Raw genomic sequence first — 25,400 nt, forward strand, 5'->3', positions numbered from 1 at the left:
TTCAGCCACAGAATACAAAGTTCTTAGCTGTCAGGTAAACGCATGTGGGCTAATTTTTGGGGCCTGGAATGGCCAACACTTACTTCTTTATCCTGTGAATGCCTAATTTTTCTGACTGGAATTGAAACTCAATGGCTCTGTAAACGTTCCGCCAAATTGTGGAATGGATGCGGACCCATTTTACAGATGCGTGAATGGACCCTATATGTTTTTGACATGTATTTACCGGCTGCTGTCACTTCTGGCTGATGTATGAAAAAAAAACATTTTTTTGCTGTAAAAAAAAAAAAAATTTAAGGCAACTTTCCAATTGCAATACTTCTGTTATGACATTGTCCATGTGCTGGGACTATTTGTGCACAGCTAGTACGTCTTTTGTGGCTGCAAATATGACCTAAAGGTTTTTAAAGTTCGCCTCCCATTAAAGTCAATGGGGCCCGCCGCAAACTTGCGGTTTGCGGACAAATTTGAGAAAATCTGTGGCTGACGTTCGTGAACCGCCCCGGCCGATGTTCGTCCATCACTAAATAAGATAATAATTCCTAATGTCCCTACGTTCACATCTATGTACTTTTTTGTGCGCTTTCTGTTTTTCGGTAACATTCCACAGTCCATTTAACATGTTTTTCTATTTTACATATTCACATCTATGCGTTTTTCACCCGGTGCACTTTTTTAAAGGATCAGGGACTTTTTTCCCCACAGCAGATTGGGTTTTGCGTGTAATAGACTTCAATGGATTCCCACCAGAAATGCAAGCGTTGGGATCTTGATGCGTTTTTTAATTCATCCCTCCTCCTGGACCATACCAGGCCACATGCCCTCAATATAAGGGGGTTCTTTGGGTAGGGGGGCTAGGGCTATTTGGTTGTGGGGAGCTTATCGGAATCTGGAAGCCTTGTTTAACAAATCCCAGCCCCCCCCCCCTCCCTAGTGTGAATAAAGACAGTACAGGAGTTTTTGACAATTCTTTAATTAAAAAATAGATCCATTGTCAATCCCGCTGCCACCGTCTCTGCCAGACCCGAAAAAAAAAAAACGAATGCTCCCGCAGTCTGCCTGCCCTTCCATGTGACATTTCTTAAATAGCTATGGGACAGGGTCATCCTGCAATGCCACCTGGTGGCACTACCCCCCATGACATCTGTGGCCCAGCATGCACTGGTCGATGACACAGGGGGGTATGATAAGCCCCCCACCGGCAGACCCCCACAACCACAGCCCACGTTTGTGGGGAAGAGGCTCTTGTCCCAACATGCCATTGGTATGCGGACAAGGTGGGTGGGGGCACTTGCTCATCAGAAGATTCGGGCGGAGGCTCGCTCATCCCCTACCTTTCCTGACCTGCTGGGCTGTATGCTCGGATAAGGGTCTGGTAGTGATTTTGGGGGGACCACATGCCATTTCTTTAAATATTTTGGTGTGGGGTTCCCCTTAAAATCCATACTAGATTCGAAGGACCTGGTATGCATTTGGGGGGTGACCCCACACTGTTTCATTCCCATTTTTCTTTTTGCCGGCAAACCATTTTTTTATATTCAGCTGTCAGCAAGGAACCCTGCTCACAGTTGATGACTCATCAGTTGTTACGGATGTGGCAGCCGGCTTCCTGGCTGCTCCTTAGCAACCAGCTATATGCAGTTTTTATTTTTAAAGGGAACAAAAAAAAATAAACACAAAATGCATGAAAAATGCATGCAAAACACATAAAAAATGCAGGTTTAAAAACGCAAAATGCACCACAGAACGTGTCTGAAAAATGCATCAACCACAACCGCATAGATCTGAACCTACCCTTATTTTGTTTGCATTGGATGAAGGTGAATCCATCGGAATCTCCGAATCATAACATAACATAATCATAACAAATAAATCCAAAAATAATTTTGTTTCATTTGTAACTTTCGGATCCACGTGACTTCAGTTGATATCATCCAATCCGCTCATTCCATTTCTCTTTGTGGGTTGGACTAGCAGGGATGACTCAGAGAGCATAATTAATTTTACAAAAATAACAAATTACAGTAACACGTTAACAAATAGAGCCAATCTTCCAAAATAATGAAATAATCACAGGACTTCCAAAAATACAAAAAGTTTCAGAACCACAAATATTTACTATTCCAAAATAACAAATTGTTCTGAAAATGAATCCTTCTAACATAACGATTATGATGAAGTACAATGATTTATTTAATGAATGAAATCAAAATAAAATAAAACCAATTTTTCTATTGTGCACTAGGGATGATCGAACGGTTCGTGAGGAAAGGGATATGCAGTGTAGTTAGGCTATTGTGCAAAATACATTTCAGCGATACACACATCTGCTGTATTTAGCGACAACTTTGGGTCGCATAGCAGTGTGCGTTTTGCAGGTGAATTTCACTGTGCAGAGTTGCCAAAGCCTCAGTGACAAGTTAACGCCTGTGCAAAAGGCTTTGCTACTCTGCGTCACACACATCTGCTGTATTTAGCGACAACTTTGGGTCGCATAGCAGTGGGCGTTTTGCAGGTGAATTTCACTGCGCAGAGTTGCCAAAGCCTCAGTGACAAGTTAACGCCTGTGCAAAAGGCTTTGCTACTCTGCGTCACACACATCTGCTGTATTTAGCGACAGCTTTGGGTCGTATATGCAGTGTGCGTTTTGCAGGTGAATTTCACCACGCAGGGTTGCCAAAGCCTCAGTGACAACTATGTCAGGTAGACCAAAGAAAGGCATACGTGGCCCTGCTGTGGAAAGGGGCACAGCTTCTAGGGTGTCTAGAGGCAAGGGGGGACGTGGTGGTCAGTCCTCAGCCAGGCCACCATTTCGATTGTTCTCCCGCAGTGGCCAAGCTATACGTCCTCAGTATGTACAGGAATATTACCAAACCCTCATCATTAGCAACTACAGTGATCCAGGCAGAGAAAAGTGGTCAGTCTTCTGCAGTTGGCAGAGCAAATAAAGATGAGTCCATGTCCACCTCAAGTCCTCCCTTAGACCCAACTTTAGACATGGCAGAGGAGTCAGCTGAGCTGTTTGACCACAGTGTCGGCCATCTACTCCAGCCTGATGCTCAGTCCTTTATGGAGTCTGCTGCTGGGTCTGAGGTTCAGGAGGAGGCAGAGCAAGCAAGAGGGGAGAGCAGATGGCCCACTCCATCTAAGGCCGCACCTGTTGTCTCCTGGGCCACGCCTGATGCTCCATCTTTTATGGAGTCTGATGTTGGGTCTGAGGTTAAGGAGAAGGCAGAGCAAGCAAGAGGGGAGAGCAGACGGCCCACTCCATCTAAGGCCACACCTGTTGTTTCCCGGGCCAAGCCTGATGCTCAGTCCTTTATGAAGTCTGATGTTGGGTCTGAGGTTGGGGAGGAGGCAGAGCAAGCAAGAGGGGAGAGCAGACGGCCCACTCCATCTAAGGCCGCACCTGCTGTCTCCCGGGCCACTATACAAACCTCTTCTTGCTGGGCCTTTTTCGAGGTATCTCATGCAGATCGAACAGTTGCGATCTGCAAGATTTGTCATAAGGGAATAAAACGTGACAAAAATGTCAACCACTTGAGTACAAGCTGCCTAACCAGGCATTTGACAACCCACCACTTGGCCCGTTGGCAGGAGCATTTGAAGAACCCACAAAAGGGCCAAAGATCAGTCAGTCGGCCTCCTAGTCCTCCTTGCGCTCCTCCTCATGCTCCACCTGCACACCAGTCTGTCCCTGCTATAGTCACTCATGATCTGTTGGCAGCCTCCACTGACAGGGATGATGATATAGCAGGCAGTGTCGCATCTACCTCCAGCACACCACCAGCTGTAACATCTAGACGGCAAATTTTGACTCCACACATGCTGGAATGAAAAAAAAAGTATACTCCCCTCCACCCACATGCCCAGCGTCTAAACAGTAGTTTGGCAAAACTACTGGCTCTGCAACTTTTATCATTTAACCTGGTAGAGTCTGTTCCTTTCTGCGACTTTGCAAAATGTGCAGTTCCACAGTGGCAGCTGCCAAGTCGGCATTACTTTGCCTGTAAGGCCCTGCCATCCCTATACCAACATGTGGAAGGCAATGTAGTGTAGTCCCTGGCCAAGTCAGTCAGCCGTAAGATACACCTGACGGATGACACTTGGTCAAGCAAACATGGGCAGGTACAGTACATTTCTGTCACTGCTCATTGGGTGACACTGCTTGCCAGCGGAAAGTGATTGTAGCCAGAGCTCGGTGCTGCAGCCAGTATTGCCCCCACGTCTGCAAACAGCTGGTTGTGTCGCTAATCCAGGTAGATCGATCACTTCTACCCCCTCCTGCTCCTCATCCTCCTCCATGCCCTCCTCTGCAACATGGCCCTTTGAATACGATGAGGTACCACGTAAGCGTTTATAAAGGGCTCTTCTATGTCTCAGGCCAAAAGGTGTCACACAGTGCTGCAGTTTGTGTGTCTAGGAGCCAGGAATGGTGGTTTCTGATTATGGGTCAAACCTCCTGGCGGCCCTTTGGCGGGAAAGTTGACCCATGTGCCATGCCTGGCGCATGTCCTGAATCTCGTGGTACAGCGGTTTTTGAACTCGTACTCGGGAATGCAGGATGTTCTAAGGATGGCAAGAAGGGTGTGCAGTCACTTTAGGCAGTCGTAAAGTGCCGAAGTGCAGCGTGAGTTTCACCTGCCGGTACACCGCCTCGTCTGTGACATGCCCACCCGATTGAACTCCACCTTGGCTATGCTGCAGCGCCTGTACACGCAGCAGATGGCCCTCAATGAATATTTCTGTGAGTACGGCACCAGCACTGGCTCAGCACGCCTGGGTTTTTTTTCGCCTTGTCAGTGGCTTTTGATTAAGGATGCATGCGCTGTCCTCTCGCCATTTGAGGAGGCCACAATCATGGTCAGCCGGGACAGCGCATGCATCAGTGACACCCTACCGGTACTGTTTTTGTTGGAGCACACTCTGCGTGGCATTATGGACAGGGCACTGGAGGCAGAGCAGCAGGAGGAAGAGAAGGACTTCCTTGCCTCTCAAGGCCCCCTTTATCCTGAGATCCCTGACCCCATTATGCTGGGAACTTTTGCAGGCTTTGAGGAGGAGGAAGACATGTGGCAATCTGCAAGGCCTATTTTGACTCCCTCGGGACACTTTGGAGTAGTACGTGGCTGGGAAGAGGAGGAGCACGTTCAAGATCATGTCGTTTTGAGTGACCCCGAGGAGTTAGCTTCTCAGGCCTTTGCAAATTTGCGACGCATGGAAAACATCATGCTTCAGAGCCTGCGAAAGGACCCCAGAATCAAGGCCATTAAAGAGACTGACCACTATTGGTCGGCCACCCTACTTGACCACCGGTACAAGTCAAAAGTCTCTGAGCTTTTCCCATCCACCCAGAGAGTCCACAGGATCAAATCCCTTGAGGACAGTCTCAAGAGGATTCTGGTGAACACGTTCCCCGACTCCCGTAGGGTGCAGGGGCGGGGACAACCTACCATGGACTCTACTGTGGATCATGAGAGGAGTGTTGGAGAAGGCGTACGGTTGACGGATGCCTTTCGGTCTTTTTTTAGTCCTCACTGCCCAGGCCTCTCAGCTGCCACATCGCATCGGCAGGGTCTGTATCACATGGTGGACGATTACGTCAGGGCACAAAGTGACACAGAGGGCTTTTCATGTGACGAATTCGATCCACTGGCATACTGGGTCTTAAGATTAGACCACTGGCCAGAACTGGCGCAGTATGCAATGGAGTTGTTGGCCTGCCCTGCTTCCAGTGTCCTATCGGAACGGGCATTCAGCGCAGCAGGAGGATTCATCACAGACCATCGAACGAGACTCTCCACTGACTCAGTTGACCATTTGACATTCATTAAAATGAATCAGTCGTGGATATCAAGCTTTGATGCACCTGATGCAGACCTTGTAGACTAGTCTATCCTTGGGATGTGGCAGCTGAGCCTCAGTTTAAGCCTGGACCAGGGTGCCACCCTCCAACCCTCCTCTCGTTCTGTTTAGGTTCACAGAACCTCATTTTAGTTTCCACTAGAAAAGATTCTTTGGGCTTACGGTGGGGAGGCTCCGCCAACACCAAAAATACCATGTTTGCGCACCTGTTCCACAGGTGCACACCTTCAAAATTTTTACGCCTTCTTCAAAACCAGCTCTTTGGGCTTAAGGTGGGGAGGCTCCACCAACACCAAAAGCACAATGTTTGCTCACCTGATCCACAGGTACACATCTTCTTAATTTTTTCGCCTACTTCAACACCAGCTCTTTGGGCTTACAGTGGTATGGCTCTACCAACACCCAAACAACAATTTTTGCACATCTGTTTCACAGATGCATATCATTGCAATTTTTTTCCTTACAAAGGCAATTATTGCCTTCATGACCAGCACTTTAATAGGGTTATGGTGTCAAGGCATCGTCGGCACCACCAAAGGCCCAATTTTTAAGCATCCTTTACTTCTATTCAAAGTCAAGAGACAACAGTATTCATCCAAAAGCTCTCTAATCTTGTTCACCGTGCACTACACTGTGGCCCCTACCCCTAACCCTAACCCTAACCCTCAATGTATCCGTGCATATATGTCTGTTTCTTGTGAGAATTCAAGTTAAATGTGCACCAAACACCATTTTACATGAAATGAAGTGCATCTACATACATCTTTTGACTTCTTGAAAACATTTGGTAATAATAGCCCCATTGTGAAAATACACCCGTTAATTATATCCACATTTAAAGAGACAGCACCTTTTTCCAAAAAAAACCTCTTATCTTGTTCCCAGTGCACTGCATTATGTCCCCATCATACACATTGGCTGTGCAGTTGATTAGGAGCAAAAGAAAGGCGCGGTTAAGCAAAAAAGTCATTTTTGAAGGTTTGGCATTCTATTATTCTGGTACTGGACATGCTACAGAGCCGAAACTTCACAGGTACACTTTTTAGACCCCCCAGACACTAAATCCAAAGAAATCTCATTTTTTTTTCAATAATTTTTTCAATAATTGGCTCTCTATCAAAAACTACAATTTTTAAGAACTTTTTTTTGCCTGATTCATAGTCCCTGGGGCATGACCCAAAACCCTAGGCACTTTTTAGGGGCATTTAATAGGTTTTAGGGCTTCAAAATTGTGTTTTTTGATTACTGAAGATCGGGTCCCATTGATTTCAATGGGGTCCAGGAATCTGAACCAAACTTTTGGGAAATTTGGGTGTTCTGGTCGAACCAAACTTTTCAACAGTTCGATCATTCCTATTGTGCACATCTCTAATGGACTTGTTTCTCCTGGCAGTCCAAAATGTTCTGACTCTTTTTCTCTCTCAACTGGGAGTTTTGGAGATTTGAAACTAAAGCTAAAATGTGTTTTAGCTATTAAGGTCAAAGTAGCCGGTCCCATCCCATTAGAGGCAGATATCTCATATCCAATCCCTGGCCCAGTACCTCTTGGTAATGTTTGTTGCAGTACCTACAGATGATGTCCCTTGAACCCAGGAAAACCTGCAAAGCCATGTTATAGACTTTACAGATATTGTGTAAATTCATGTAGATCTGCAAAAATTTATAGTTTTGGTTTTTCTAACTGATGTATTTATGTTGTTTTTCAGCTGGAGTTGACGGGTAACACAGAACGAGACAACGAAGTTCAAAGTCCCGGTTCTTCCATGAAGTTAAAGCTGAAAGCAGATCACAAGGCCAATGTGGGGTTGGTGGCTGTAGACAAAGGAGTCTACATACTTAACAGCAAGCACAAGATATCCCAGAGCAAGGTGAGTATAACCACTCTATTCCAAAAAGAGTTTAGATAAATTCTACTTCATGATTAAACTTCCTGATACCTGTATTACCTAAAGATTTACTAAATATTCTTAATTTATTTTACTCTCCTCTGACTGTCTCAAGCCGTTATTTACCATTGCAAACTTACCTCTTTGGAATGTTTATTCCTCTCAGGGAATAAATGATCTGGTTTGATGAGCCAAAATTCACTATATTTCTGAAAGCATTGGGACGCCTGCCTTTTACACGCACATTTACTTTATTGGCATCCCAGTCCTAGACCCTAGGGTTCATTTTTGAGTTGGCCCACCCTTTGCAGCTATAACAGCTTATACTCTTCTGGGAAGGTTGTCCACAAGGTTTAGGAGTGTGTCTATGGGAATGTTTGACCATTCTTCCAGTAGCGCATTTGTGAGGTCAGGCGCCGATGTGGACGAGAAGGTCTGGTTTGCAGTCTCCGCTCTAACTCATCCCAAAGGTGTTCTATCGGGTTGAGGCCAGCCAAGTTCCTCCACCCCAAACTTGCTAATCCATGTCTTTATGGACCTTGCTTTGTGCACTGGTCCAAATCATTTGGTGGAGGGGGATTATGGTGTGAGATTGTTTTTCAGGAGTTGGGCTTAAGACATCAGCATACCAAGACATTTTGGACAATTTCATGCTCCAAACTTTGTGGGCACAGTTTGGGGATGGCCCCTTCCTGTTCCAACATCACTGTGCACCAGTGCACAAAGAAATCACTAAACCTTGTGGACAGCCTTGCCAGAAGGGTTGAAGCTGTTATAGCTGCAAAGGGTGGGCCAATTTAATATTGAACCCTACGGACTAAGACTGGGATGCCATTAAAGTTCATGTGCGTGTAAAGGCAGGCGTCCCAATACTCTTAGTAATATAGTGTATGTTAAACTACATACAGTAATATGTTTAGTAATGTTAGGCTGGAATTGAAAATATTTCTCTCCCGCTTGCTGTATGCTGTTTCTTCTCGGAATGAATGAATTGTATGTACTCTGGAACGTGTTCTTTTTTCTACCTGTATTCCCTATAAAAAAATGTCAATACAAATGTTATTGTGAAATAAAATTTACAAAATAAAGTAAAAGTGCTTAAATTGGTTGTGAAGCCTCAAGGTTATTCCTGGCCTCCTATAATAAAAAAGAATAGCGTGCAAATGCAAAAGAAATAACTACCAAATCTGAAGACAATCCATAAATAAAAATGGGGGTTTGGTCCCACCATATGGCCATATCGTGCTCAAGCCCACTACTGCGTCAAAGTACCCCATTATCAGTGGGTCCTACACTATCCGTGAAAAAGAGATGAATCCAGCCTTTCTAACCCTTGGAGATAATACTCCTTGCTGGGAAGGATGTGCAAATGCACTACAGGGGACTCCTCCTATATCCACTTGATGGTGGACACTGATTGAGTACAGGTGTGTGTGGGGGGGTGGGGAGGGTTGCTCAACCTCGATAGTCTGGTCAGACCGAATACATAATAAACAGGCAAAAAATTTGGGGGAGCATACCCATGTATTTCTAAAGCTGCTGCAGCTATGAACCAAAAGACATGTATATTAAAAAAGAATAGCGCGCAAATGCAAAAGAAATAACTACCAAATCTGAAGACAATCCATAAATAAAAATGGGGGTTTGGTCCCACCATATGGCCATATCGTGCTCAAGCCCACTACTGCGTCAAAGTACCCCATTATCAGTGGGTCCTACACTATCCATGAAAAAGAGATGAATCCAGCCTTTCTAACCCTTGGAGATAATACTCCTTGCTGGGAAGGATGTGCAAATGCACTACAGGGGACTCCTCCTTTATCCACTTGATGGTGGACACTGATTGAGTACAGGTGTGTGTGGGGGGGTGGGGAGGGTTGCTCAACCTCGATAGTCTGGTCAGACCGAATACATAATAAACAGGCAAAAAATTTGGGGGAGCGCTATTCTTTTTTAATATACATGTCTTTTGGTTCATAGCTGCAGCAGCTTTAAAAATACATGGGTATGCTCCCCCAAAATTTTTTGCCTGTTTATTATGTATTCGGTCTGACCAGACTATCGAGGTTGAGCAACCCTCCCCACCCCCCCACACACACCTGTACTCAATCAGTGTCCACCATCAAGTGGATATAGGAGGAGTCCCCTGTAGTGCATTTGCACATCCTTCCCAGCAAGGAGTATTATCTCCAAGGGTTAGAAAGGCTGGATTCATCTCTTTTTCATGGATAGTGTAGGACCCACTGATAATGGGGTACTTTGACGCAGCAGTGGGCTTGAGCACGATATGGCCATATGGTGGGACCAAACCCCCATTTTTATTTATGGATTGTCTTCAGATTTGGTAGTTATTTCTTTTGCATTTGCGCGCTATTCTTTTTTAATATACATGTCTTTTGGTTCATAGCTGCAGCAGCTTTAGAAATACATGGGTATGCTCCCCCAAATTTTTTGCCTGTTTATTATGTATTCGGTCTGACCAGACTATCGAGGTTGAGCAACCCTCCCCACCCCCCCACACACACCTGTACTCAATCAGTGTCCACCATCAAGTGGATATAGGAGGAGTCCCCTGTAGTGCATTTGCACATCCTTCCCAGCAAGGAGTATTATCTCCAAGGGTTAGAAAGGCTGGATTCATCTCTTTTTCATGGATAGTGTAGGACCCACTGATAAGGGGGTACTTTGACGCAGTAGTGGGCTTGAGCACGATATGGCCATATGGTGGGACCAAACCCCCATTTTTATTTATGGATTGTCTTCAGATTTGGTAGTTATTTCTTTTGCATTTGCGCGCTATTCTTTTTTAATATACATGTCTTTTGGTTCATAGCTGCAGCAGCTTTAGAAATACATGGGTATGCTCCCCCAAATTTTTTGCCTATTCCTGGCATCCTGACTTATTCTTACAGAATGCGCAGTAAGTGTACATTGCATTGATCAAACATCGTAAGCAGTGTGCCCTAATAAAAAATAAAAAAACAAAATTGTTTATTGGCAAAAGAGATTTATAAAGTCTCTCGTAATCTTCTACAAAAAAATAAAATAAAAAATGTACTTGCAAATATTTTTCCTTTTGAACCTCTGCTTTAAATTTAAATATAAAATAATGTGTCCCCGCTAAGTTTATAAATAAATATGAGCTAGATTTAAAAAAAATAAAGGAATATTGTGGCTTGAAGCACCGCCCTATCTCTTTCTCTATTCTATTTAGGTGTGGAGCTCGGTGGAGAAGGCAGATCTTGGATGTACCCCTGGAAGTGGTGCTGATAGTATGGGTGTTTTTTATGATGCTGGTTTGGCTTTTCAATCCAGTGCAAACGTGACCACTGCGCATAGATCAGGTTGGCTCCCTTTTATTTTCCTTGTATTTTTATAGTATAACAAATAAAAAAACATTTTTTATTTTTGGATAGAGTGGAGAGGAATTAGAATGCCTATTGAGTTGGTATTGCTGTTTGTGCCCCCATGAAGTGGGGTTCACACTATAAGAAAATCTGGCCTCTGATTTTCTTCGTTGTTTCACAGCAAATCAGAACTGATGAACAAAAATTCATACGAAAATTTTCGTACTACAAAGGCTTTTTTTTTTGTTGTTGCTTATGTTTCTGATCATGCGGTCTTTCTTTTCTGATTTTTTTTGTACAAAAATCATATGAAAGCGGTACACATTAAACAAAAATCGTTTGTTTTTTCCTGTATGAGAAAAATTTTGGAGTTTGTCCCTTCGAGAATTTTCGTCTGAAAATTCAGAATCGGCTGTCGAAAATTGTGTACACACTATACAAAAATCATATGAAAATTCTTTGGACGAAAATGTTCGCCTGATTTTCTTCTAGTGTGTACGAGCCTTTAGGGAGATTCCCCCTCTCTATTTGTTCTGTTTACCATTATCATTAAAAATAAAAACAAAATAAAATCCCCAGAAAAGTAATAGAGGGTAACATTAGTTCTGGTGACAACCAGGAATTCCCTCACTTTTTGTTTTGGCTATGGGACAGGACATGAAGGTAAATCTCCCCCATAGATGGTGGGAAAAAAAATCTGAAACCTTACCTTACGCAATGCAAAAAAAAAAAAAAAAAAAAACCTTTTGCTAATAGTTCAACTTTAGGATGGATGCACAAGGGAAGGTCTCTCAATGGGAATGGTGGACAGAGACACATCTGCATTTCCATGCTGCTTAAAATGAAACAATGTTATGTTTAATATTCTATTTTCTTGTAATTTAGAACCTCTGTGTGAGGCTCCTGTGGCACGGAAACGACGCTCCACAGCCCAGTTAATGGAACTGCAGAACACATATGGTGAGAAAATGATTCAGTAATATCTGTACAGGTCCAGTAATCTCATTAAAATGTAAATGTCACCTTTAAAGAAATACTCCAGGCAAAAATCTAAATGTCGGCATCTCAGCGATATCCCCTATATTTACCAGAAGTCCTACCTTTCACATAGCTGCAATCATCTTCTTTACAATGCAACAGTTTCTACCTAATATTACAGGAATGGAAAGTTCCCATCTAATGCCTCTGAATGGATAGTGAAGGAGCAGTAATATAGGCTAAAGCTTCACTTCGCAAGTCAAATGTCCACCTCCACCCTCTGATTAGATAGATAAGCTAAGGCTCCACTTTTCAAGTTAAATTTCCACCTCCAACCTCTGACTGTATAGAGAAGGATCAGCAGCAAAGTCTGAAGTTCTGCATTCTTAGTCACATGTCTTCCCCCAGCCTGTGATTGGATAATGAAGGAGCAGTAATATAAGCTTAAGCTCCACTTTCCAAGTTAAATTTCCACCTCCAGCCTCTGATTGGATAGAGAAGAAGTAGCGGCAAAGGCTGAAGTTCTGCATCCTTCCGCATTTATTCCTCCAGCCTGTGATTTGAGAGTGAAGGAACAGCAGCACAGACTAAAGTTTCACTTCCTTAGTCATATCTCTTCCCCCAGCCTTTGATTGGATAGTGAAGGAGTAGTATTACAGGCCAAAATTTCTGTCTATCAATGTCTTTCTAATTCAATGTCTTTCCTAAGTCACATTTCCTCGCCCAGCCTCTGACTAGATATGGAGGGAACAACAGCACAGGCAGACTGTTGGCTTTCTTAGCCACATCCCTTCTTCCTAGTGAATGAACAGAGAAGGAGCAGCAGCACAGGGTCGTTTTTTTTTTTTTTTTCGTTCAACCGAGCAGGCTGAACAAAAAATCTGAAGAGCTCGAGAGGAGATCCTGTACTAACAATCTGATGTTGATACAGCAATCTTCCCACTAAGCTTTTATGTTCTGCCAGAACACACCGGTGGCTGAGAATGCTGATCGGATGCCGATCGGCAGACCTTTTTCGGTCATACCCCTTCGTCAGGAGCCAGACATTCGGCTGACTTCTATCGACCGGCTGCCGTACACACGGGCCAAATGTTGGTCGGTTTCTATTAAACTGGCCATTACCGCCCAATATGTGGCATGTGTGTACTAGCCTTTAGTCACATTGTTTCCCCAAGCCTGTGATTGGATAGTGAAGGAGCAGCAGCACACTGATGAAGCCATTCCTGTTGTCTAGATTCCCACAACCTTGTTACATTTTTCAAGACAAAGCCTGCTTTGCTTAAGGAAGCTTTAATTTACAATGCTCAACCTGATATTTACACACTCAGGTGCATGAGCAGTGGCTGCTCCCCTTCTGCTGTTCAGAAATTGCTCATTGCTCAAGGAATCCCCAGCAATCTCTGGAGGAATCCTGGTTGAAAAAGCCTGCTCTAGCCATTCTCTGCTCTAGCTAAAACTTTATGAAAGGTTTTGGATAGGGTTAAAGCATTAAAATGTAATAAAAAAAAATGTATATTATACAATAGTAAATATAGAAGATAAATCAATTAATAAATGAATACTCTAATAGAAGAAAAAAATGAAACGAAATTGATCATAAGGGGCTGGTTCACACCAGATGCAGTCCAGTGTGTTTTTTTTCTGCATCAAAAATATGTGAAAAGTAGATTATATGGGTTCCAATGCAGTTAGTTCAAGAGCAGAAAAAAAAGTACTGTAAATGCAGAAAAATGCACCAGAGCGCATTTACACGCATCAAAAACACAATACAGCAAAAAAAAAGACCCCCAGTAAACCTTCGGGGAAAAAAAGAGGGAAAAAACGCATTGAAGATGCATCAAAAACGCACATGCAGAATGCATCTGGAACGCATCCAGACTGCATTTCTGTGGGGTGAACAGGCCATTAACCATTATATTATATGAATAAAGCCGGCACACGAAAAGTCTTCTTCCAAGTAAAATGCTTTATTCCAACATGGATAGCGGTGACAACATGACAGATGCTGACGCGTTTCGGCCTGCTATGAGGAAGGCGTAAAGCCGAAATGCGTCAACATCTGTCACGTTGTCACCGCTATCCATGTTGGAATAAAGCATTTTACTTGGAAGAAGACTTTGTGTGCCGGCTTTATTCATATAACATTTGGTTTGGACGTTCAGCCTGAGCACCGACACTTAGCTCTTTATTTTCCCACAGTGCGGTGGAGCTAGGGTGAGTTACTGTTTATGCCATTAACCATTATAGTTTCATATTAAAACCAATTACTGGGTGAATTAGTACTCACCTCCAATATCTCCCACCAACCCTTCCCCTACCAATCTCAATGTTTAAAAAACTCTCCAACAAGCTTTTGTAATTATTTGAGTCTGATGTTGTGGTAAAGGCCACAGCACTTCTTCCAGAAGTACACACTGGTAATTCACCACTGCATTCAGGACCAGCCAAACTTTTTTACTCCCATCATATTGACGTCATCATGCTGCCACTGGGGTCCTCATGATTTGTGTGCACCCCACCAATGGACAGCGATGTGGGAATATAAAGAAAATAGAAGACTCTGGACCCAATATGTTACATGACCTATGATGTATAACTGGGCCATTTAGGTTCTTTTTCAAAGTGAGCGGATTAACTAGAAGGTGGTGAGGGGGTAATGTTTGGGGCTGGAGACAGTTTTAAAAATGGTTCTCACCATACACTTTTTGCTGCCAAGTATGAAGAGCCAGTAAGACAATGCTGCAAAGATGGCATGAGGGAGAACCCCATGGGTCACAGCTGTGAGGTAAGAGCCACCCATATTATAGATATGAAGAAACAAGCAGAACGCCTCTAAGTGCAGTATTGGTTTATTCCAGGGAAGCACACAATAATATAAAACTCACATGGGGTAAAAGATCATAGGCTCAGTATAAGTCCGGTGGTCCGCGGGAATGGCTGTGGGATCCAGCGTCCGGAGATGTGATGGTGGTTGTAGCCAAGTAGATTAAGCCGGGAGACGGAGAGGCCCGGCTTTGCGTCTTCCGGGTTCGGCTAGTTTCTGGGAACCAAGCTGGAACGCAGCGTGCACCGTGTGACGTCACTAGGTCGGGGAAAATGACACGATGCATTTCAAAGCATGCGCCAAGCTCACAGCGGGCATGCACACTCTTTTCTCAAGTGTAGGTATGGTTGAAACAAGGAAAGAGCCTAATTTATACAAACTGGGATAAAACAAGGGGCATGTTCAATCAACATTCCAGCCAATTAAAGAAACAATGGGAGTGCTAAAGGCAAATAATAATGGGCTGCGGATTAGACAATACCATATATTCTGAAAAAGGAAATTTGTGCATCTAGAGTTATAATTATATAAAAGAGAAACTAACAATCAGTTAAAATACATAGTGTAACCGGATAGAACAAGGTAAAGAGAAAGAAAAATATGTGGGTAATCATCAAAAATAAATATAAAATAAAAAATAAAAGATAAAAAATAAATTCAAAATAAAAAATAAAAAAAATAGTAATAATAATAATAAAAAAAATATATATGAAAAAATAATAATAATAAAAACAATAATAAAAATAAGACTAAAGAAAATAAAAATTATTTTGAAAAATAAATATGAAAGATAATTAAATTAATTAAATTAAACGATAGCAAAAAATCAAGTAATAAAAAATATATTATACCTATTGTGAAATAGAGTAATACGGAGGAGATATGATGGAGATGTAAGGGAAATGCATATAGAAGGGTGCTGATCTCTAACTCCTCATTAAGGCCAAGTGAGTTTTTATATTATTGTGTGCTTCCCTGGAATAAACCAATACTGCACTTAGAGGCGCTCTGCTTGTTTCTTCATATGCTTTCTCCCACAGAGCTGACTTCCCTATGCTGTGGAGCTAGTCCTTACTGCAGTCTTACATCCTATTCCTATTGGCACACTGTCTCTTCCCTGGGACTTTTTATTTATTACTATAGACTTGAATATCTTCCATTGTTCTCCATGTATATGATTGTTCTGTTATATGATTTATATCATACCATCCTTTTAAATTCATGAGCCATTTTATTGTCTGACCATTGGTTGTATATTGGTTACATCCGATCCCCCTACAGTGGCCCAGAGAGCTTGCTTTTTTCCACTATACCCATATTATAAAGGACAAGGTGTGCATGGATGCCTTCCTGGATTGCTGCACCTACATTGAGAAGAAGAAGTTTCAGAAAGGTGTGGATGTTTTGAGAAGAAGTAAGAAGTAATGTCACACTGTGGCAATGTGAATTTTATATGAGAACATGGGAGATGATTGTCAATGAGGGTCTGGCCTAATTCTTGTGCAGTCTGTGTTAATTAGGAACCCAAAATAATAAGGGAACCTAATTAGAGTTGCAGGGAAGGCAAATTGGATGGCAGAATAAAGATGGTACCCCCATACACAGAAATGTTTCAGCCCCATTCCACCCATACCATTGGATCCACTGGTTACAGTTCTCAGTGACCTCAATGCAGTGCAGACCTTCTGAAGACCACGACTAGTTGAAGCTGCAGGTTTACACCAAAAAAGTCCAAAATTGTGTTTACAGGGGCATGAACACGTGGAGGCCACTATGAATTTAAAAACATGTCCACATTATTGCTATCATTTATCGGCAAGTTTAAAGGAAAACTCACTTCCTTCTGAAAATCAACTGCAGTCCATAGAAACACATGCCTAAAAGTAATAGAGCAGTTGATTTTAAAGAGTTAAATATTCACATATATCTGTACAGAAAGTCCTCCAGTCAATAAAAAATCTGTTGTGCTTCACACAACTTAAATTTGCTCTCATTTAAAATCTTGCTGCCAGTGAATCAATCCATCTCCACCATGAAATCACCTCTGTGCCCCTTTTGCATGGGAGCTCAACTCCTTTGGAGGACCCCCCTTTTTTTAAGCAAGCTCAATCACTGCTCTGTCTGTTTACCTCTCATGGAGATTCTATGTAATGAGGCACTCTCCTGTTCCTCTGTTGCTCTTACCATCCAGTTTATTTAACTAGTCCGGTCAGAACTCCCAAGGAAAAAAAAACACAGCTGGTATGATGCTATAATACAGCCCTGTCTTCCTGATGCATATCAAGGTAGCAAGGTACCTTTAAGAAAGTCCATGGAACCACTACTGCCATAGGCTCTCACAGTTCACACAAAACAATCACACCAATTCTTTTGCAGTAGAATCTAATGTCCCTACAGCAGACATATAGAAATACAAAAAACGTTCAGGGTCCAATTTAAGTAAAAAGCCCTAGAACCAAGGAGAATGTTGTTAAAAGAACCTAGCATTCTAAATGGAAAACTCATGGAAATTGGAAACAATAAAACATAGACATTCTACAATATGCACCAATAGAGATCTAGAGATCAGAAAAGGAAGATGATCTAATCAGATACAAAGCAAGTGGATGGTTTAACCCCTAGAACTGTTGCATGTTCATCCTGAACTTTTATATTCTCTTCTGCAGGTAATGATGATGATGACTACATCCCAGACTTTGATATTATATCCAGAAGTGAGTTTCCTGAATCCTGGTTTTGGAAGATAGAGGCAATGAATGAAAGACCGGATAAGGATGGGTAATGCCTAGACTTTCTTCTTTCCTATCTAAATAGATCTGCTAAACATTATTAGGGACAAATAATTGGCAGAGTGATATGAATTAAGGAACAAGTTCAATTGCTTTTTTTTTTCATTTTGGATAGGTAGGGACCTCATTTCTTACATCAGAAAGTGGGGGCAAATCTACTCAGTGGGTAAAATCCTGCTTGTGGTGTTATTTGTGGTTGAACTACGTAAAGATTTTTTGTAGTTTTTCCAGATTTGGTAGTGAATTGGTGCGCTCATTTAGGTTTTTGTTTCAATTTGCTCTTAAAGAAGGATAATATGAACTTGGTTTGGTGCAATTGGCATGCTTCTCTAAAACCTGCTAATTCTGCCCCACTAGACAATCTCTATGAAAACATAGCTTTTGTTTATCCTCTTTAAAATTTGTAATGGGAGAGGAGACCTTTGTTTGTAACTTTATGTGTAATCTGAATATTTTTTTTTAGCTTAATCACCTAAACTACCAACAGTCAGTAAATCATTATTTCTCTCCGCCTATATATATATATATTGAGGTGAGGTGTAGGAAGCCAAAATAAAATAAAGCAGTTCAAATGAATTAAATGTTATGAAACTGGGTTCAAATTGTTATTATTTTTATTATTACTGTCATTATAGCACTTTTGCTTTGTCAGAAATTCATAATGCAGAATGTGAGAGTGCAGAAATGAACTTGTTTTTTCCTTGAATTTCCTCCTTCAGAATTTCAACCAAGGTGCTCAATGTGTTCTTGAAAGATTCCATCACCACCTGGGAGGTCCTTGCTGTTAGTCTTTCTGAAAATAAAGGTAATATAACATTTTTAAATGTAATCCTGTAAATACAATCCTATGGCATTAAGTGCTTAAAATCCAAAACTTGTGTTTATTTATATTTCTGCATACAGTAAATTTAAACCCCAAATGGCTTTATAGGTGTTCCACTGCATAGGGGTTCTGTAAAATGTAAATTTCAGCTGTAAAGCTTTGGACTACCCTCTCCATCCTCCCATGTTTCGCTATTGGTCAGTGAGGCACCAGTCACATTTAGCGACCAGTTGTGAGAAACAGGAGTCCTTCACAGTATTTGCATAACTGAGCACTATAGGCTTCAGATGTTCTAGAAGACACCTGAAAAAAACTTTTTCTTAGTTTTGGAGGGTGGGGTTCCAATAAATCTGGAACTGTAAAAGGGATTTACTCTCACCTCCCATTCTGCTGACATTTTCACAAACAGGAAATTCGAGTAAATCCCCAAGAGCTACATAGAAGATTTACAAAAGTAGAGTAGAGTAGGGGGATGGATAAAACCACTCTGAGATTTATATTTATATCTGTGTCCCTGTTGTAGATTTTTCCTTATTTTCTATCTGGTTATACCATTATCAGCAGGGCATAAAGCATACCTTCCAAATTTTTGAGATGGGAACAAGGTACACCAATTAGCAAAAGTATGCAGGCATAGGACACACCCCTTGCCACACCCCCTTAGCGGAGAATTATAGAAAAAAAATTAGTTAAGCCCACATTTTTATATTGTTGATATTTGTCTGCTGTACCATGTATTTGTGTCAAAAAATATCCTGTTCTCTTTGTATTGCTTCCTTTGTGTAAAATACCTGGTTTTCCTGCCAGTTCCTCAGCTTTCCTATTAAAAACTGACCACCCTATGCATGAAAGGACATCCTGGTCAGTTTTTTTAGCTATGCTGAGAACTGAGCCTGTTTTCCTCCAATGATCAAACTTGGCCTGATAAGCCCTCCCTGCGCGGCCTTTTACTGGTAAGACCAGTATGGTGCTGTTTCTCCTCCCCCACCTCTTTGAACTCCCTATGCAGCTGAGAACAGAAGTCATGTGTTCACTTATTAAAAAGGGGAAAAAGGTATTTATACTTTTTTTATATAGATGCAGAAATGTTTGGCCTTTCATTTCTATTTTAAGCTGAATGGGTTGTTTTACAAAGCGAGGGAGGGTGTTTATATTCTTTAGCAAGCAGTAAACCAGCTTTATAAAATCCCTCACTCACCTCTCCAGCTGCTTGTACTGTGAAGTAATTCATTCTCAAAGATCACAACAAAGACTCTGAAGGGAGATCAGTCCATTTCTAACAGCTTACAGCAATTGCTGTGTGTTACTTTACAGGGCTGGCAGGATGTTAAGTTTCTGCTGCAATAGAACATAGGGGGACTGTAGTTGGGAATTTGGTGCTTCTGCTGTGGCATTTAAAAAACATTTTTTTTCATAATGGCTATAGCTACAGAGTTTAGGGATGGCTTATTTAAAAACTCTTAGACTGCTTGTACAGAATACAGTATTGGAAACTGTAATGTGAACTGAGAAAATATGGGAAAGCCACAGCTTTTCAATGTTCTAGTTGCCTGTATATCATGCTGACTCTTTGGCTTTAGTACTTTGAGGTTCTGATCTGAACAAAGATCTGATGTCATAGTGACTTTCTCATCTGCATACTTGTTCCAGGTCAGTGACTCAAAAAAGTACAATGGGGTCCTCCATATTTTTCCTTGCATATCCCCTTAAACAAAGTAATCATTCACATAAAATATCTTGATTCAACTATCTAAATAACACAAATGATAATACAGAACTTTGTAGGTGCCAGTTCTGCAGGTGGAACATTTATTGTTTACGTTTAAAGGAACACTGAAAGTAACTGTTTTCCACTAATGATATGTGGTTAAAGTAAATCTAACCCCAAGAACAAAAATGTAATATATTGAAGGTTATGGCTAAGATTTACTTAAGGCAAATAAAAAATTTGCAAGTGCATTTGCTCCAGAACTTAGTAAATGAGATGAAGCTTCACTTTGCAAAAAATATGCAATCACATGCAAGGAAAAAAAAAAGGAACTTGCACACGATTGGATGATGGAAGTCAGTAGAACTTCCCTTATTTACTAAGTTCTGGGGCAACTGCACTTGCAAAGTGCACAGTCTATTATTTACCTTTAGTAAATCAACCCTTATAAGTCCTTAGGTGTGGTGGCTACATTAGTTTTCTTTTTTCATGCTAAGAACATTTTAAGCAAGTACAGAAAAGTATTCGTGTGGTTAGTTCAATATATTGCATTTGGGTCATATTCCCTAAGAATTTTTATATAGTGTACCAATATCCCCAATAATATTTGTATACAGTCATATTATGGAACTAGAAACATTTAATTTACATTTTCCAGTCAGAAATCAAGTAAATAATTTATGTTTTTTATTTTTTTTATTTTGTATATTTTATTACAAACCTGAAAGAAAATCAAAAAAAGTATTCTTTTTCAATCTTTAGATATATTACTTCATAATCAATGTTTCTGATATGGAACTAGAAACATTTAATTTACATTTTTTAGTTAGAAATCAAGTAAGTACTTTATATTTTTTTCTAAATATTTTATTGCAAACTTTTTTTAATCTTTGGATACATTACTTCATAATTGTTTTCCCCCAATTGTTCTTTATTTTGTTTTATTTATTTTTGTTTAAGTTGACAAAATAGCCCTTTGGTAGTACAAAATTGATACATCTTACGTATGTCATAACAACATTAGCGAAAAAAAAAGCATAACATGAGTGTTCAATTGTTACTAAACACTCTATTTATCTGCCCTAGTTATCTGGAGGGTGGGAACTGGGATCAAGTGATCTAGTAAATGAGTAATGTATAGTAATATGGGGAGCATGTGCACTGTGGTGCCTATGGTCTGCAAGTTCAATGAGTGCTTCAGTACTTTCTCCACCTTAAATATATACAGGTGCATCTCATAAAATTGAGAATATCATCAAAAAGTTAATTTATTTCAGTATTTCTAGTGAAACCTATATTTTAAATAGATGCATTACACACAGAGTGATATATTTCAAGCATTTTTTAAAAAAATTTTGATGATTATGGCTTACAGTTAGTGAAAACCCCAAATACAGTATCACAGAAAATTAGAATATTACATAAGACCAAAAATTTCTGTTTTAAAAAAAAAAAAATGTATTGGTCCTATGTAATTTAATTTTCTGAGATACAAAATTTGGGGTTTTCACTAGCTGTAAGCCATATTCATCAAAAATAAAAGAAAGAAATGCTTAAAATATCACTCTGAGTGTAATGCATCTACAATATATAAAATATGAGCTTCACTTTTTGAATTGAACTACTAAAATAAATTACCTTTTTAACCACTTTACTACCAGTCACGTAACCTCTACGTGATCAGACTTTGCGGGGTTATACCGGGATGATGCCTCTAGCTAGAGGCATCATCCCGGTACCGTTGTTTGAAGCCGACGGTCGGCTTTCCGTCGGTAACGATCGATGCGGCTCGGGAGCCGCTCGATCGTTACCCGGGGGGGCGGGAGGGGACGTCCCCCCCCTCCCGCCGCCTTCCGCGGCTTTGCTCGGGGCTACCGTCCCACCGGGAGCCCCGAGCACCCAGCCGGCACGTCCGCCGGCTGGATGGAGTCCCGATGAATGCCGGAAACGGCATCGATCGGGTCTCCGATGACGTAACCCGGAGGCGGCGTCCATGACGTCACTTCCGGGTTACTGTGCTGCAAAAGGCGGCAGATTTGAAAAACGGCTGTATGCAAAAATGCCGTTTTCGGCGTTTTGCATACAGGGAAGTGTAGTGGAGGGGTCTAGGGTCTTTTAGACCCTCGATCCCTCCATAAAGAGTACCTGTCACGACATATTGCTGTCACCAGGGATGTTTACATTGCTTGTGACAGCAATAAAAGTGATCAGATTTTTTTTTTTTTAAAAACCTGTAATAAAGTTTAAAAAAAAAGAAAAAATAAATAGGAAAAAAAAAAAAAAAAAAAATTTAGCCGTCCCCGTCACCGTTAGCTCGCGCACAAAAAAAAACGTATACGCAAGTCGAGCCGCAAATGAAATCGCTGTTCAAACCACACATGTGAGGTATCGCCGCGATCGCCAGAGCGTGGGCAATAATTTAAAAAAAAGAGCTACACTCTAACTCTAAACTGGTAACCGTTAAATAAATTTAAAGCGTCGCAGATTGAGATCTCTATTGACCGTAGTTTGTCGCCATCCCACGGGGGGGCGCAATTTTAAACCGTAACATGTTTGGTATCTATTTACTCGGCGTGACATCATCTTTCACAATATACAAAAAAAATGGGCTAACTTTACTGTTTAGTATTTTTTAAATGCAGTGAAATGTGATTTTTCAAATTTTTTCCAAAAAAATGGCGTTTTAAAGACCGCTGCGCAAATACCGCGTGACAAAAAATTTTGCAATGACCGACATTTTATTCTCCAGAGTCTTTGCTAAAAAAATATATATAATGTTTGGGGGTTCTAAGTAGTTTTCTAGGAAAAAATACTGGTTTTAACTTGTGAACAAAAAGTGTCCGAAATAGGGCTGGGGCTAAAGTGGTTAATGATATTCTAATTTTATGAGCTGCATCTGTGTGTATATGTGTATATATATATATATATATATATATATATATATATATATATATATAATGCTTATCAGAAGGAAAGATCTCAAAGTGATGAAGGTCAAACGCTCTTATCGCCACATAACATAGTGTAGGCAATTCCAATCTCCACCTTCAGCTCAGGAACTCAATTACATGAACCCGATTAGGCAGGAAATAATAGAGAAAGAAGCTCCTTATTGTAATATTGTAACACAATTTATTAATGCAAGGAAGGGTGCTCACAAACAATGTTACAACAAACAAGCATGCAATAGCCGTGCCAACCTAAAAAGCCAGCAGGCATCATGATGTCACTGCTAAGCTCCGCCCCAATGTTTTTTTGTCACCACCCCCACTCCTATTGCCCCTTGATTACGTCCATGGTGGTGGCAAAAATGTGTCAAAATATTTGATTCCGGTACCTCCTTTGGGACTTGCAGTGCCAAAATATGTGGATTAAGCAGCCAATGGAGCCATCATAATCAGTTTAAGGATAAGTTCACCTTTGGTTTTTTGATTTTGATTTTAAGGTGGAACATGTAACATGTTCACAGTGCTGAAGCTGCCACCCGCTGCCTCCCCTCCCTGTGGCAACAGTACAGGGAGAAGTTCCCTGTACTAGCTGTCACTGTTTGAAAACAGCACGGCGGTCCGGGGGTCTGCGCTGTGGTAGTTCCTTGAGTCTTCCTATCAGAGAGTATTAGCTTACCCAGCTGGTCCAGGGGCTGAAGTTTATCTGTGATGCCTCTTTGGATGTGACTCCTCTAAAGGCTCGCCTTTCTGTTTCAGTGGTGGTCCTTTGGCGTGTCTTTTGGCTCAAATGCTGGTCTGCGGACCAGACTTCTAAAAAGGCCTTGACTGATCTTCCCTTTCGAGGAGACATCATTAAAGGCCTCACAGGGGGAAAGAGTACATTTCTTACGCAGACTAGTAAGGGCAAGGAACCTCGTCGCAGACGTGGACCTTCCTCCTTGGCTCATAAGAAGTTTTTAAAACAGGTTGCAGGAGACCTACGTGGCATCAGCAATCTGCTGATCACTGGTACAATGCTTTACAGCAGGGGTATTGAATGAAAATTCAAGGAGGTCTGGTCGCTAAAATTTTCTTTGGGCCGAGGTCGGAATCTAAGGTCTGTGCCCATCACAGTACTCCTTTACATCAGGTGTCCCCAAGACAGTGCCACCTTTACTTCAGGCATTCCAGTCAGAGTTCCCCCTTACATCAGGTGTCCCCATGACAGTGCTCCTTTACATCAGGTGCCCCCATCAGTGTGCCCCCTTAACATAAATTGTGCCCATCAGTGTGCCCCCTTAACCTAAAATATGCCCATCAGTGTGTCCCACAGCATAAATATGTCCATCGGCATGCCCCTTAACGTAACATGTGCCCATTAGCGTGCCCCTTAGCATTATATTTGCCCATCAGCTTGACCCTTATTTTATGCTAAGGGTCACGCGGATGGGCATGTTTTATGTTTGGGGCACTCTGATGGGCAAAACAAAATATGCCCATCAGCGTGACCCTTAGCAAAAAATTCGCCCATTAGCGTGACCCTTATCATAAAATAAGGGGCACACTGATGGGCACATTTTATGTGAGGGGGCACTCTGATGGACATATTTTATGTTAGGGGGCACTCTGATGGGCACATTTTATGTTAAGGGGCACTCTGATGGGCACAACAAAACATGCCCATCAGCATTGCTCTTAACATAATGTGCCCATCAGCGTGACCCTTAACATAAAATAAATAGCGTAGCATGCTAATGGGCACTTGTTAAGGGAAACAGTGATGGGCACATTTTATTTTATGGGGCACTCTGATGGGCACAACAAAATGTGAATAAAATGTGCATGGAGGCTGGTACAGGCGCTACCTATAAATGTGACTCAGAATCCCAGAGTCATCATATAGAGTGATGTAAAGTGCCAAGTGCCAATAATAAATAGTGAAACAAATAAGCGTATCTCACGGTGCCACCCAACTGATACTCAGTATGTGTGGGTGAAATGTTGAGTCAATAAAAGTGCAATGATCAATAATAAAGAGTGCTCAAATATAAAATTATTTATTACGGAAGTTAAAGTGCAAAGTGACAATATGAAGGTAAGTGCACATATACACAAACAAAGAGTAATTCCCAAAATAATTCCTCCAAAATAATGTGTGCAAAGATAAATCACTTTTGGTGATAGAATGGTGGGCTTCAGGTAAGTGCCCAAGATGCCAACAAAAATTAATCCTCAATTTTTTAAACAAAGAGT

The 25,400-nt window shown here is 41.4% G+C and overlaps 1 protein-coding gene across 4 annotated transcripts in view; it reads left to right on the plus strand.

The window, feature by feature from the left end:
• Nucleotides 1-25,400, plus strand: part of LOC309553574 (A.superbus venom factor 1-like) — a 1,719,715-nt gene that overhangs the window by 977,722 nt on the left and 716,593 nt on the right. For all 4 annotated transcript variants that reach the window (XR_014225177.1, XR_014225178.1, XR_014225179.1 and 1 more), the window contains exons 14-18: nt 7,572-7,733; nt 10,966-11,095; nt 11,984-12,058; nt 17,567-17,678; nt 18,409-18,494. Coding sequence is in view for 1 of the 4 variants with exons in the window: in XM_082254846.1 (XP_082110972.1) it covers nt 7,572-7,733; nt 10,966-11,095; nt 11,984-12,058; nt 17,567-17,678; nt 18,409-18,494 (565 nt within the window). In the remaining 3 variants the exon portion in view is untranslated. The remainder of the gene's footprint in view (nt 1-7,571; nt 7,734-10,965; nt 11,096-11,983; nt 12,059-17,566; nt 17,679-18,408; nt 18,495-25,400) is intronic.

The sequence above is a fragment of the Pelophylax lessonae genome (genome assembly GCF_965119305.1).
Source record: "Pelophylax lessonae genome assembly, chromosome: 4".
Classification (NCBI taxonomy): domain Eukaryota; kingdom Metazoa; phylum Chordata; class Amphibia; order Anura; family Ranidae; genus Pelophylax; species Pelophylax lessonae.